At 49.6% G+C, this 14,631-nt stretch overlaps 7 protein-coding genes across 7 annotated transcripts; 3 read left to right on the forward strand and 4 right to left on the reverse strand.

Moving 5' to 3' along the window:
• Positions 1-569: 569 nt before the first annotated feature.
• Positions 570-1,170, reverse strand: EPUS_01063 (uncharacterized protein; the record flags this gene model as incomplete). Its single annotated transcript, XM_007806976.1, has 3 exons — positions 570-738; positions 807-1,059; positions 1,122-1,170. The coding sequence occupies 3 exons, from the start codon at positions 1,168-1,170 to the stop codon at positions 570-572; spliced, it is 471 nt and encodes a 156-aa protein (XP_007805167.1).
• Positions 1,171-1,579: 409 nt separating this feature from the next.
• Positions 1,580-2,021, forward strand: EPUS_01064 (uncharacterized protein; the record flags this gene model as incomplete). The annotated part of the gene is made up of 2 exons (XM_007806977.1): positions 1,580-1,631; positions 1,696-2,021. 2 exons carry the CDS (start codon positions 1,580-1,582, stop codon positions 2,019-2,021), a joined length of 378 nt encoding a protein of 125 aa, XP_007805168.1.
• Positions 2,022-2,304: 283 nt separating this feature from the next.
• On the reverse strand, positions 2,305-2,946 carry EPUS_01065 (uncharacterized protein; the record flags this gene model as incomplete). Its single annotated transcript, XM_007806978.1, has 2 exons — positions 2,305-2,771; positions 2,832-2,946. 2 exons carry the CDS (start codon positions 2,944-2,946, stop codon positions 2,305-2,307), a joined length of 582 nt encoding a protein of 193 aa, XP_007805169.1.
• Positions 2,947-5,305: 2,359 nt separating this feature from the next.
• EPUS_01066 (uncharacterized protein) lies at positions 5,306-5,835 on the forward strand (the record flags this gene model as incomplete). Its single annotated transcript, XM_007806979.1, has 2 exons — positions 5,306-5,485; positions 5,578-5,835. The coding sequence occupies 2 exons, from the start codon at positions 5,306-5,308 to the stop codon at positions 5,833-5,835; spliced, it is 438 nt and encodes a 145-aa protein (XP_007805170.1).
• A 1,518-nt stretch (positions 5,836-7,353) lies between these two features.
• EPUS_01067 (uncharacterized protein) lies at positions 7,354-9,146 on the forward strand (the record flags this gene model as incomplete). Its single annotated transcript, XM_007806980.1, has 2 exons — positions 7,354-8,667; positions 8,736-9,146. 2 exons carry the CDS (start codon positions 7,354-7,356, stop codon positions 9,144-9,146), a joined length of 1,725 nt encoding a protein of 574 aa, XP_007805171.1.
• A 1,378-nt stretch (positions 9,147-10,524) lies between these two features.
• EPUS_01068 (High osmolarity signaling protein sho1) lies at positions 10,525-11,597 on the reverse strand (the record flags this gene model as incomplete). The annotated part of the gene is made up of 4 exons (XM_007806981.1): positions 10,525-11,076; positions 11,131-11,253; positions 11,305-11,460; positions 11,514-11,597. The coding sequence occupies 4 exons, from the start codon at positions 11,595-11,597 to the stop codon at positions 10,525-10,527; spliced, it is 915 nt and encodes a 304-aa protein (XP_007805172.1).
• A 1,776-nt stretch (positions 11,598-13,373) lies between these two features.
• Positions 13,374-14,065, reverse strand: EPUS_01069 (uncharacterized protein; the record flags this gene model as incomplete). The annotated part of the gene is made up of 2 exons (XM_007806982.1): positions 13,374-13,774; positions 13,831-14,065. 2 exons carry the CDS (start codon positions 14,063-14,065, stop codon positions 13,374-13,376), a joined length of 636 nt encoding a protein of 211 aa, XP_007805173.1.
• Positions 14,066-14,631: the final 566 nt, after the last annotated feature.

The raw sequence follows: 14,631 nt of genomic DNA on the forward strand, positions 1-14,631 counted from the left end.
CCATTTAGCAAGCGATCGTTTGGGCGTTTAGTTGCTTGGGGCCTTACACTCGTGCTATCAGATTCCCATGTGCATTGAATGTTCTCTGGCAGGTTTTTCTTTCGTGGGAGCCATTGCAGCTATACTTGCTTCTGCATCATGACTGTTTTCCGTTCCTAGAGGTGTTCCTATGCTGGGAAGCGGGGCGGCAGTTCGCTTGGCATGAATCAATGTCACCTGCTTGTATCGCTTCGTTGGTTCTGGGGGTTGGAATGGGACTAATTGGCCACGGGCCCAAGGGATACATGGAAGGCCACGAGGCCAGATTCAATCAATCAATCATCAATCTCACTGACTTCTTGCATCTATGGCTCCTCCACCGGGACCTAGTTACTGGGTCCCAGCCAGTTGCGCTTGTGCCTGTTCAAATCACGGCCGCCATGCCTATGATAGGTGGTGGATTGTTCTAAAGGCGGTCCCATATTACATTTCGCTGACGTAGAATCGTTCCTTTATGCAACCACACCAGCCCTGGACCAGTCATGCAGCACTGCTGTCCATGTTACCGTCCTTCGTCCGCCAATGTCCAATCAAGTCTTCACAGCCTTCTTGGCCTTCGAGCCTCTCAATTTCTTCTCTGGTGTCTCCTTCTTAGCCTTCTGTGAGCCTCGGATAGCACTGGCTCTCGAAACAGCAGGACCCCTCAGGTCAGATCGGTAGCCGTTTTTGGCGGTGTAGTTCGCGATTCCCTTGTAAATCCTATCCAGACAAAATTGTTATTTTCAGGCACAAATCACCCTCCATGCCAAATCTCATGTCTGACTCACTTCCTGCCAGGCGTCCCCTTGCCCCAAGAGACTGTATTCATGCTGCTAGCCGGTCCATTGCCATTCTTTTTCGCCTTCTTGGTCATCAAGGTCACTCCTTCACCATTTGGCCCGGCATGAACACCGACAGCCTTCTCGTTGACGAACCCAGCGTGTGTACGGCTGTGCTGGTTGACGAGATTTAGAGGATCACGCGAGAAATAGTAGGCATGGCTGCCGTTTCTTCGTTTGACGAGGTATGCATTTTGATTTCCTGGGCGGGGGACGGGTCAGTAAGGATGATCGTTGATAAGGGGCGTGCAAGGACGGTCTCACGAGCAATCTCCCAGATCAGATCCGACGATATGTTTGAACGGTCTGCCATCTTGGAATGATTGGATGTGGAGATGTGTTGTCCAGGTTCTGGACTCGAGCGTCCTTGTTTTTATTTTTGGTGTATTTGCCAATTGTGCGTCGAGGCAGATCCGCCAAGATTCATTCGCGGCCTAACCATCCCGCCAGATTTAGTTAGTCTCATTGTTACTTACTACTTACATACTAAGTTAGTATCTTCCCTGGCTGCCGCCGAGTCGACTCGCATCCTCCGAGCCTGCAACGTCAACTGTTTGAAATGCGAGCCAGGCTGCACCGCCTTCGCCAGCATTACTGCCTACCATGTACGCATGATTGATAGAGAGCGGCTTTTCACGGCGCCTACCAAACCTACAAGCATCGTCTCCTACCATTGATTAACTACAAATAACCCGACGAAGCCCTGCCACAACCCCTCCAGCATGGGCTACCTGCTCTACGCGGTGTCCTTCCTCTTCCTCATGGCCGGAACGCGTACGTATATTCTTCTCTTCTTATGCCGTCAAGCCTTTGTTGTTACTGACATAACTCATCACAGTCCTCTACGCCACCCGCTCCAGGTGGTTCCATCTTCTCCCACCTAACATCACCGAACCCTTCTACAGCCGAATTCCAACCTCCTTCATGTCAGATGTCGAGTCCGGTTTTACATCCAACGACTTCGACTTGAGCGGCAATGTCATGGACGGAGACTCGAGGGCAGGGCTGGATGTCAGGGGGAAGCGCGAAGTGCAGAGGATCATGAAGAATCGTGGCATTGGATTCGACGAGGCCAGGAGGGTGTATATGGAGCAGAACTTTAAGAAGAACAACATTGGAGAGGATGGCCTGCCGAGGGATCCGAAATTTGTATCGTTTTCGTGACAGAAGGTTACCACTTGGATGTTTGGGGCCACACACTTGACGACCGCAAACGGCAGGCGAGAGACAGATTTCATTGTTGGGCCACTGTTGCCAGCAAAGGGAAGTACCAGCGTCATGGATGGCCAGGGTTGGGCTGAGACACTCTCGTCATCGCCTGCAGGTTACCAAAACAGTCCTGGGGGGGAGGTATTCATGAATGCCTAAGAGACACATTTTCTCCTGCTTGTCCATGTAGCAGAAGCTGACACGGCCGGATTTCATTCTTCATATACTTTGTACTGGATCAAAAATCTTGAATACCTGTTTCGCCCTGCAGCTCTCTACTCTTCGATCTCCTTAACCCCTCCTCATTCACGAAATTCGATTCCTCCTCATCAAACCACTTCTCCTCCGCTTCCTGTTCCTCAACCCCCCGATCATCATATTCCTCGCTCTCATCCACCTTCTCATACTCAAAATCTGCATCCCCACCTCTCACAAACCGCATCTCCATCTCCCACTTCCACTTCGCATACCCCTCCTCCTTGTCCTTTGGAACCTCATCCTTCTCCTCCGCCAGAATCTCGCCGTCTGGTCCCCGTCTGTAGCTAAACGTCTGATTCGGATCCGGATGCGCCAGCGCATTAAGCTTAGCCTCTGATCGAAGCAGATCCGCTTCAAGCGTGCCACTGTAGCCTTTTTGTCGTCCCTCGGCTTCGCGCTCTGCGGGGGTCTGGAAACGGCGGATCAGACGGTCATAGAGGAGTGGATCTGGGTGAAGTGTTAGTGCTGTGGGTTAGAAAATTCAGCGTGATTTGTGTGGGGCCAGACCCGCCAGCTCGAGATTCGCAGATGTGAAATACTCGGGATGAAGGTCGAGGTACCGCTTTCTGCGATTTTTAATGCGGGTTCGAGACACTGGTGAGGAGGCAGCTTCACCGGTCATGACCGTGTCTAGATATCTCTCACCCTCAGCACCAGTAGCGCTGCCCATGCGTGGCGGGAAAGAAAGGCATGCCGATTTGATTTGATGGATATCTCGCGGTGACTGAATCCTTGACGCGACTGGAGGACTCTCTTTGCAACACCAGCCCCATTTTACTCAGCATTTGTGCTTCTTGGCATGAGAATACAAGTAAAATCTGCTCTGCACTCACCGATTGCTCACACCTCAACATCTCGACGCCGCTTTTTATCACCAGCTCAACCACCACTCATCCATCCTGAGTATTCCAGGGTGAGCGCTACGTGATCCTGCCTCATGAGGGCCTATTGTTAAGTGTCTCCACCATAGCCATTAGCGCCCCCTTCCAAACCAAGGCGACCTCTCTTCACCTTCTCTTTCACGCCTCCCTCTCCCTTCTCGCCTAATTATATTACCGAAGTTATATCTCTACATCTTCGGAGAACTTGTACTCGCAAACTAAGAGCGCCCGCTTACGGTTTTTGAAAATCCGCTTCCTCGCTCTCTTATCGCCCTAGATCTCCCCTTATCCCCCAATTCACCCGCGATCCTCTGTCAATATAATAATCGCAGAACTGATGGCGGATACAGACACACAGACTGTGTGGTGACGGTTGTGAGACTCCTTAATTGTGAAACTCATGGAGCCGAGGTTCAGGTCATACACAGCTGAACATATAGGGTCGTGCCTGGAATCCTTGGAGGACAACACTCGGTTAGCGCCCGTATATCCAAGAGTCTACATCACCAGTGTCTTTATTGCATACTATACCACGGGTTTCAAGATCACTTGAAGCTGAGCCTTCGAGTTTCGTCATATCTGCCTACTCAAACACTTCTCATGTACGCTATTGATTACAAACACTAGTGGACTTTACAGATCCTATTCAAATTCGGGTCTACAGGTCCTATAAAAAGAAATACGAGCGAGATGACATTCTACAAAACCACCAAATCCTAGTGGGGTATTGCTACGGTTCCGAATGTGACTGTGTCTTCAATAGCTAGGAGCCACCCAAAAAAGCATCTCTGAATGCAAAGAACTTTACGTACTCGGGTATCTCTAGATCATCTCCGATCGACATGTGGATATTTCTGACTCGCGAGGGTGAACCTGCAGCTTCCGCAGTTTGGCACTCAACACCAGTGGCGTCTTGTTCAGGTGTTGGGTCCTCGCAGAACTTCCATCGACAAGTCACTTTGCCACATCGTACTGCACGAATCCCCCAAACTTGGCTGTGGGCTACTAACTACCACGTCACCGAATCGGATGTCATCTTTACCCTCATTTCCAGATTTTCCTCTAATCCCGACCAGGAGACAAACGATAGGATCAGGGGAAAGTCGTTGAATAATTACCTCACAACCGTGGCAGCCATATTGATTTCCATCTCCGCCAAGACCACCGCCACGACATTGTGTCCTGCAATCCTATCCATGGTGTATGCATTTTGGTGTCGATATGTGGGGAGAGGTTGGTGGATGTCATCGAGCATGCCTCGCTGAAGCCAGCTCCACTCCCATAGGGCGGATCTATGCGACCGTATACTATTAGTTGCCGTACTATGGTAGGTCAGCAACTGCCAAGGAGCGCCAACCGATGCTGTATATATTTAAGAAAATCTACTAACTACGGAGTACGTAATAGGGACATACATCTACTGTCGGAGTTAGTAGAGCGTTGGCCACTAGTACGCTTTGGCTGCGCCAAGCCTTGAGGTCGCTAGACTGTCTGCGCAGCGTACTTGTTAGTGGTAGGTTAACCTCGCTTCCTTCTGAGATAGATTCTACTCATCCGCGTGATGCGATTGGTGATCTTCTCCATGTTTCATTCAGGTAAACGTCAGGATTGATTCCTTCTTTTGCCATTGTCGATAAAAGCTCCATGTCTAGAAGTTGTACGCTATTTGTTTGCTAGAATCATCACGCTGTTCGAGAACTCGCGCGTCTTGAGTTTTGACGATAGACCAATTCTAGAAGTTTATGTCCATATGACATTCATCCATCTTTGCATCATTTCTTTAGGATTATTTGCTCGCATGACACTTATGTTCTTCAACAGCTTTTATTCGTGTTAGTACGCTAATGTTGGACTCTGTATATCGGTTTATCCTACCAAAAAGAAATACGATGTTGCATCAGATCCTTCCACATAGCGTCTATGAGGTTTTGTCATGCTCCCTTGGTCCTCTCATCTATATAAGGTCTCTTGCTCTTCACGTTCTCTCTACCACTTCATTCTCGACTGTTATTCCTGACTACATCATCTTAAACGACTAATCTAGAATTTTCCACCTACCTCTTCTCCACTCAGCTTTATTTTCCAATCCCATCACTCGCAATGTACAAACTGATCCTTGCCGCCGCTGCTCTTCTCTCTCTCACCACCGCAACTCCTTTGGCCGAGAGACAGGACCATCCCGACCAGATCGCGCTCGGCCGCCTCGCATATTCGCGCGGCCATCAATTCGTTGCATGGGCGCCATCAAGAACCACGCAACAAGAGGCCTGTAGAACACATGTAGATGTTCCCTTCTCCCTCTCCCCAATACTCAAACAATCGTCAAACCTCCTTTGTCAGTAAACTAACGCATACACGTGCAACCTGTCTAGGCAACGATCCAAGTAAACAACTCCGGTTTCCCAGACCGCCCTATCTGCGGCAGTCCCTTCAGCGTTGGTAACCTTGTCGACGTGACCCTGGCATGTGGCACCTCGCCGGTTACGCCGACGACCAGCGACGTGGTCGCCGTGATCGATGCGTCGGGTGCGAGGATCGAGAACTGCGTGAGCGCGGTGTCGGACTATGTGCCGTGTGACAATGTTGGATCAGGGTTGATGCAACAGTTTATCTGCACGTGGGAAGCATAGATGGGGCATTGTGATCATTTGCCGTCTACTGAATGGTTGGGAGGGTAGGAGGGGTTCTATGGAGGGTTGGAGAATGGAGGATGGTAGATGGTGTTTGAGTACTTAGGTCTGTTAGGCAGTGCTACATGTTCCATTTGACTGGGATACACAATCGTCAAAACTGTCCTTACCAAGTGCCCGTCCCATTTCCAGACCTGAACGGTCGCTGCTTTGACCTCTTGGAAGGATAGTATCCTTTTGAGCATGAAGGAATGCAGCTTTCAATCGTATATGGTGTCTTCATATGATGGCAGCTAAGAATAGGACCATTGGAGGGCGCAGTCACCTAATGACAGAATATCCAAACCTAGAAAGATCAACACGGAGTGAGAGGGACAAGCCAGTGAGTCCAAGTACTGGTGCTTCAGATTGTTCTTCAAGGGATGATGAGATCGAGCATCTCTTCTACAAGCGCAAACGGTCAGAGGAGACAGGGTCAGATATAAGTGGCAAGACCGTTAAGAAGAGACAGTTCATGACTTGTCAGGCCTACGCATAGGTAGATAGTCTTGTAACTGACTTTACCATCGATGATGCCTTCGGGTGAAGCAGCTCAACTTACCCTGGAAGAGGTACAGGAAATCGCGGGAGATATCAGAAATTCAAGCTGGGCAATAGGTCATTCGTGGCAATTTCAACATCATCAATAAGCCTTCATCTTACCATCCTCCCTTTGTGCTGTCATCAAATACCGTGCCAACAGGTACATAAAGTGGTCTCATCCTACCAGCATGCCGGCGTCCTCCTGGTGAATAATCGATGTGGCCGTTATGAGTGTGCTATGGGGCTGGTGAGAAGAGCGCCGGTGCCCACCCAATTCCACAATGCCTCCTTCATCCCACAGCGGCCTCGGTATCTGGCTCTTTAATGTCAATCATCTACCTGTATGAGAGATTACTACAAGATCTGTGTATTGAAACGACAGGCTCTAGCAAGCTGTTGGCTGCGTATTATGTACATTGAAACTCAGTAGCTTTCGGTCATCGCACCTCCGCCGATATAGTAGTGTGTGACCTGTTCTTCGAACCAGAAGGTGTAAGGTAAATGAAATGGGATGAGTGCGAGACGATGTGTGGGAGAATGACAAGGAAGATGGAGGGCTAGACGGAGGAAACGACTCAAGCTGGAAAGGGGAGCTAGACCTGAAAAGGTAAGAGGGTGGATTTCCAATCTTGGCACCCCTGTCCTTGTGTCCTGCTCGACACTCTTGAGAACAAAATAACAACCTTCATCTTGCACTCACAAGCTCACCGTGCTTACGGAATTGCAGTTGGACTGTTAAACCGAACTTGCGGATATTCAGTGAAACAAGATCATTTGAACTGCAAATTGACGCTCTCAGGCAGTGGCACAACGATGGTCCCGAAAACTCTTTCGTTAGGTCACATCCGCAGTTGCTTTTGATCCTATTTCTCATTATCATTCCAGCCAGTTTATGGTGGGCTGATCGTGGAAGTTTACGAGAAGTGTAAGGCGGTTATGGCAGAGGTCGCAAGGCCAAAGAACGAACAAGGCCTTTCCAAAGAAGATCCGCCAGCATCAGTGCCTCGAATTCCAATATTGTCGAATGTATCTTTCCACAAGGCCTTGCAGCTGATCATACTTGCCGCAGTCTACTCGCCAGTATCATGGCTATCTTTGACTGCAGTCTATGGCTCTGTACCGTCTGCCCTTTACCACAATCTGGGCAAGTATCTCAGCTCCTTGATCGGGTTTCTTGGTTGGAAGCAGCTACGAAAGATCCTGCCTCCTGATATTGCTAGATGGTTGCCAGCTTTTGCATTCTGGATACCCACTCTTCAGTTTTCACTATTCAAGTACAGTTCGGCTCTTGGCCCACTTTATGGACCAGTCATCACGGAGCTTCTTACCTATTATCCATTGACCTTACTTTCACTCTTTGCAGCCGGCACCTTTCTTGATGAAGTCGACTTCTCGGGCTTAGGGAGCACCGTTGCTGAACAGGGTCCCTCTGTTGGTACTTACTTCGTATTCACAACCATTGAGAAGATTGCAAAGAGCATCCTTTTCCGGAATATGGGATCGAATATCGTCATGTCGAGAATAGGCTTGCAAGTTATAATAGCTATCATGTATGCGCTTGCTATTCCGAAAGCTGTATTATGGCCAATCATCCCATCAATAGCGTTCACGATGACTTACAACGTTCATAACCCACTACAGCGGACCACAAACGTGCTCAATTCGACGCTCCAACTCCACAACTTCACCCTCATCGACCGTCAAGAATCCATCACTGGGTATATCTCAGTGCTTGACAACTCTGCAGCTCACTACCGAGTGATGAGGTGCGACCACAGTCTCCTTGGCGGAGAATGGAAGATTCCACTACGTAAGGGATCAAAGCCCGCAAGAGCACAAGAACCCATTTATGCAATCTTTACAATGCTGGAAGCTGTTCGGTTGGTGGAGACAAACAATGGCCAACCACGTCGTCCAGACCCAGAGAGCACAGCACTAAATATCGGCCTGGGGATTGGAACTGCTCCAGGAGCATTGATTGCCCATGGCATCAATACAACCATTGTCGAGCTTGACCCGGTCGTCTACGACTTTGCGGTCAAATACTTCGGCCTACCAAGCAATCATACCCCTATAATCGGTGATGCTGTGCATCTTGTGCAGGACGCGCAAGCGAGAAATATAACCACGAAATACGACTATATCATTCACGACGTCTTCACTGGCGGCGCTGAACCAGTTGATCTATTCACTCAGGAGTTTCTCTCTGGGTTGAAGTATCTTTTGAAAGAAGATGGTGTTATCGCTATTGTAGGATCACTCTTTTGCAACCCCTTTCCCTGGGCCCCCCATCATCACCCAAGCTAACAATGATCCAGAACTACGCAGGCGACCTCTCCCTCCCCTCCGCCTCTCACGTAATCCGCACAATCTTCTCCGTCTTTCGCGTCTGCCGCATCTTCCGCGAAGCATTACCCGAAGAAGCACCGTCAGAAAAGACCGAGGACTTCACCAACATGGTCATTTTCTGCACACACCCCTCCTCCGAAAACAAACCCCTGACCTTCCGTCAACCCATCCTAGCTGACTTCCTCGAATCTGGTGCCCGTCAGCAATCCCTCTTTCCGAGGCCAGAGCTGGAAATCAAGAAGGAGGTCTTTGAATTGGAGGGCCCGGTGCTGAAGAGGGGTCAGACGAGGCAGCTGGAGAGGTGGCATCGCAGGAGTGCGGTGGGGCATTGGAGGATCATGAGGACGGTGCTGCCGGATGTGGTTTGGGAGAATTGGTGATGGAACAACCTTTTTCTGGCTTGGGAATCTTGGGGAATCATGGCCCAGTTTGATTGGTTGGCCGCTTTGTCTAGAAGATGTACCGTGACTATTTTGGCAGGAGCAATGATCGATTGATGATAGACAGGCAGATCGAGGTTGGAGAACCTGCCTGAAACGGCAATCGTGGCTCTGAAACCTGAAAAGACCCATCCCCATATCGATATAAGTCGAACACTTCCGCTATCGGGCTCCAGAAGGAGGGACCATATCCTAAGTCTTGCTACTAAACCATCATGCGCACCAACTAGAACCGGAAGGAGGTTGACTCCGCTCGGATTCAGTAACTCCACATATCCAGAGCCCTGTTTCAAGAAGAAACGGAGAGTACAGTAGGCATGAAGATAAGCGGAACTCAGAGAACCAATGCACACGCCGAAGCAATTGGTATGCTAGATCTATACTGTTGATGCGTGGAGCATGCACAACAAGTCAGAATAGACGGGCAGAGTAGACAGACATGAACCAAAGAAGTTGCCAGGTTGATGTGTTGTAGGTCCGTAGATAAAGACAGGATGGAAGGATAGGCCAGTAGATGCAAGGCGACGTGAGATAGCGGTGTCTCGTGGGCGAAAGAAATTGATAGAAGGAGAGGTAGAAACGTGCGCAGGACGCGAAGGGATGCATGGTAGAAGACGCCAGGGGGTTGGGTTGGGTGTGTAAGGCAATCCATCTTGCTCCCGGCTTGCAATGGCAGTCTACTAAATGCAAAAGTTCAGTGGCTCAAAGGGATAGACTGCATAGAAAAGGAAAGAACATCTCTGTACTGCTCTGCTGTTCTGCTGTTCAATCTTCCTGCACTGCGCTCTTCACTTTTCTTACTCGAACAGGGGATGTACCCAATCGTCCTCTTTGGGTGCAAGCCAAGGCAGAACTCCCTGCACCAGTCCACCAATCCAAGCGCCTGACAGAAACCAAACATCAAAAGCAAGTCAAATTTATGCCAAACCAACCATTTCACCGCATTTTTGCACGGTTCGCAACATTAGGTGGCAGCGCAGGCCGCGAGAATATGCAATAGTGGATTCTGAGTCGAATGCAGGCGAATGTTAATGCTGCTGACATGCCTGCAGAAGCCCGAGGAATCCGGCTGTGCAGCCAAAGGGCAAAGCAAATGTCCTAATCTCTGTCCATCTTATTAGACCAGGACAGGCTAAAGAGAGGGTAATCAAAGCGAAAAAAGCAAAGCGTCGTATCATGAGGGCGTGATCCAGCAACCATGCGCCAACCGGCTATTCCAACAACGGAAAGCTAAAGCAGAGACCCAGGGTATGTATCCATATGGTGAGATTCGAGGTGACGCATGCTCGGCTAATATCAGGGACCCACGGCTGGTTCATTATAACAGGATAAGGTAGTTGCTGGGGGCGATACCAGTCTCTCCAGTCTGTTTCTTAGCCTGCCACCATCTTCCGCTCACATCTGATACCTCGAGGACTTCCTGTTTGGTGAAGCTAATTTCATTGGCGTCATCGGGATTGGCTTCATAGCTGTAGATGGCCTTTGCTCGGTATGGATACTCTGTCGGTTGGTTGACTTCGGCTGTTGGTTGCTCAGTCTGTGGTGCGGCTCCAGCAGTCGTCCCCAGCCCATTGGTGGCTCCGAGACGAGGCTGCGATGAATTCCGCGCATCGGCTCCCACAGCACCACCAGGAAAACCTGTGACCGGAGAGGAAGTTTCGAAACCATTCAATTGCGCAGACGTGTACATTTGAGGAGGCTGCCGACCTGGGCCGCTTGTCTCTGGATGATTGAAATTGCCGTATGCATTGTTAGAAACTGGTCGGGAGTTTCTCATCGATGTTCGTTGGTCCTTGTGCAAGGCAAAAGAGTCGATGTACCCTCTGTGAGATGCCCCAGGAGCGGAGCCAAAGTAGAACATCCAGATAATCTGTATATCGTTCGATCAACAATTGTCCAAAGAGCGGTGAAAACAATCTCATACCGCGATCATAGATAGAAGGATAAAACCTGCTGCAGCAGCCTCTTTCGGGCCTTCAGGGCTGTAAACAAGGGTGTTGACTGCTGAGGTAGTGAAAACGAGTCCAGCGGCAAGATATCCAACGATCTGCAAGGGTCAGCATTCGGTGCGTCGTCGATCCATCATGACTGTGCTTACTGCAACGCTGTAGGTATTTGCTGCATCCGATGCTATTACCACGGTGACACCAATAATGGCGCACAACATGTACGCAATCGCCCACCAAGCATAGTTGGGATACGGTGATCGGATATCAGCAATAACGGATGAGATGAATGCTATCAGCCAAGCAAGCTGGTTTCACAGTCAGCGCAGGGTCGTTTACCGGCTTGCCATCGGTAACTCACAATTGCAATTGAGATGGTTGCGAGCGCGAAGGGATCTCCAATAATGTGACCAAAACTGAACTTTCCTCCGCGTCGGTTGTCCATTGTGTTGTAGTGTTTCTCAAGTGATGGTGAATTCAAAGACCTGGAAGATTGCATGAAGGAAGAACGCTTCGAAGGATCTTGCTAAAGAGTGTGATTGTCGCCGTGTTTGTTGACGGATCCTTTGCGCACCCAGAACAGTCCGCGAATGTCTGTATCAGAACAAGAAAGGAGCTGACAGGCTGGACTTGGGAAGATGATGTAGAGCAAGCGCCAAGTTGGGTAAGAATGTTGGAGCTGCGCAAGATCCTATAGGTGGCAGCCAGCCGCCTTGAGGAATTCTCGAGCACAGGAAACGATCGTGAAGGATTTCGAAGTGCTTTACATGGCAGCAACGAATATAGAACGATCGTTTAGATGACAACAGGCGTTGAACAGGTCTGAGGCGGATGAAGATGGGATTGGGACGTTGGAACGAATGGAAAGATGGGAAGGGAAGGGAAGGGATGGGGTGGGAGATCCGCGGGCGGGAAAAGCTAGAAGGGTTGTAGGGTGGGTTCAGGGTGGGTGCAGGATTGGGGGTTTGGCCTCCGGCCCGAAATCCAGCCCTGAAAGGTGAAGGGTATTTAACTAAGTTACTGCTATGTAATAATTGGGAACATTGGAACCAAGCCTGTTTCAGACACCCTTCCACGCGCAGAAGAAAAGTGGATGCAGATGGATGCAGATGGATGCAGAAAGGATGGACCCACCCGCTGCCAATGAATCCTTCGGAAATCAGCAATGGCGAGATGGGCAACTATCGACCACCGTTCATCCTTCACCATTCAGTCTCATCGAAGTCATCAAGAGGCGTCCTGCTACCAGCTTTTATGTACACTGACCTACCTACTGCTTCCACGAGATTCAACACACCCCTCTCCCCGTTCTCATGTCTGACACACCGGCTGCGCACAATCAAGTTAACAGCCACCAATGCGCTATATTCCCCAAAGAGCTAACCCCTGGTGTGGGGGCCGACCGGTGTGAGGCGAAGCATGAATCTCTCCAATAATGATCCAAGGGGAACAATGACAGCTCGTCCTGCCCTTGCATGGGATGCTCCTAACTGCTGCCATTGACATGCATGTAATTCCTTATAAAGTCCTGCATTCACAACGTCTGCTAGTAGAGCAATTAGCTTGGCGTGTGCCTGTGCTGCATGCCATGCGGCTCTTCCCACTTCGCAAGGTTCTTGTTTTCTGCGTCTGCTTGGTGCCTTGCCCAGCATTTCGTGGCGTCATACCCCCAGCGAGGAAGATGTGAAATATCTCTGTGGTAGCAGAATGCTCAATCCCGAGGTCTAAATGCTCTGGACGAGCCACCAGACTAGTGACGTCCATGGAGGGACAAGATAGCGAGTGTCTCGTGACACCAGCACACCCCACACAACGCTCTCGCTCGCTCTCGCTCCCACTTCCTCTCGCTCCCACTTCTACCATATATTGCCTCTATCTCCACGATTGCTGATTGAGCTTCTTCTAGACTCCGCACCGCAGCGATGTGATGTTCCTTAAGATAGATTCGAGGTGCGGAACTGCCGCATTTCGATGTGGTTGGACACTGGTACCGTCCTGCCTGAAACAAAGAGTCGTGTAACTCTTGCCAAATTCATGGTCCTCGGGAGTGCGCGCCGCACGAGGTGCTAGCTTTGGTAATATTAGGGGCTCGGATTCGCGGCAGCTTGCATTGCAGCACAGGACCATGTCTTCCCATAATGGCGGTGCTCATTGTGCTGCGTGCTGTCCGAGCTGAGCGGCACATAAAGATACTTCCACATTTAGCAGGGTGGAGTCACCGTCACACTTTTTGTCTTTCTCTTTGAAATTCCATTCTCCGTACACCTCTCTCCACAACCCTGACTCTCTCCTCCCATTCTGCCCAAGTCTCCGCTTGTCCCACCACGCCAGCTTCAAGCCAGCGCTCCGCTAACCTTGCACTCCTGGCCCGAAGGTCTGACACCTCACGGAGCTGTGCCGCTTGTACTTCCTGGACCTTCTTCAGGCGCGGTTGTACTGCGATCAAGTCGGCTGACGCCGAAGCTGCTGGAAGAGGGAGTTCTTGGACAGACATGAGACGAGATACCGTCTCTGAGAACGACGAGGCGTGTGCGAGCACAATCGAGGTAATGGTCGAAATATCTTGAGTGCTTGGAGGTCGGGTTTCGGCTGCTGGAACAAATAGATCTGGATAATGTTTGTCTTGCATTCGGTCAGCGCATTGGCATACTAGTAGATGAAGGCACTTGGTTTCATACAAATATCCAAGACATCTTGAACAATGCTGTTCCTCGAAGCAAGGCGGTTCAGATGGTTCTCCAGGTTTGCCAGACGCGTAGATACAGCGTCATTCCCTGCAGACTGTGCTGGCGCAGAATCAGGTATGCCTAACGCGTTAGAAGCGCCGTGTAGCAAGAACTCGATGCGATGCAAACGTTCTTCTAGCATAGTCAAGGTTGCCAGAGCACTAGCACTGTCTGTAGCCGCTTCCATGATGTTGTGTGAGATATTATAGAAGGGATAAGCCTGTACTCCGTACACATGCTTAACAACCCCTCTGTGCCAAGCCATAACCATGCCAAGACTCTAATTGATCTTCAATTGAAGAACAGGACAAGAGAGCGTTGTGTATTACATTACTAGTACTTCACATCCACTGGAAAACGCTTGCGAAATGCTTGATTGATCCGGCCTAAATTGAAACATGGACATATAGGGTAAGGATGCAGGGAATACCAAGATGCAGGAAATATGTATTGCAAATGCCTATAATGATAGTTTATATTTATTACAATGCAATTGAGTTTCAAATTAAGCGCGCTGGTAGTTCATCGGTAGAATACTAGTTTTCCACAATTAAACACAAAGCTGGGGAGTCGGGTTCAACTCCCGGCCAGCGCATAAATATTTTTGCTAACAAGTGAAACTGAGGATATTTTTTGTGCATTATTGTCTTATTTTCATCTTTGTGAGAAAATAGAGCAAGTTTGCGGCTTTGAGGGTTGACTACTCAATCGGGCAGTTATACTTGGTTCTCAGGTTCAAGTTACTATCACTGG

The sequence above is a fragment of the Endocarpon pusillum genome (assembly GCF_000464535.1).
Source record: "Endocarpon pusillum Z07020 unplaced genomic scaffold scaffold6441, whole genome shotgun sequence".
NCBI classification, from domain to species: domain Eukaryota; kingdom Fungi; phylum Ascomycota; class Eurotiomycetes; order Verrucariales; family Verrucariaceae; genus Endocarpon; species Endocarpon pusillum.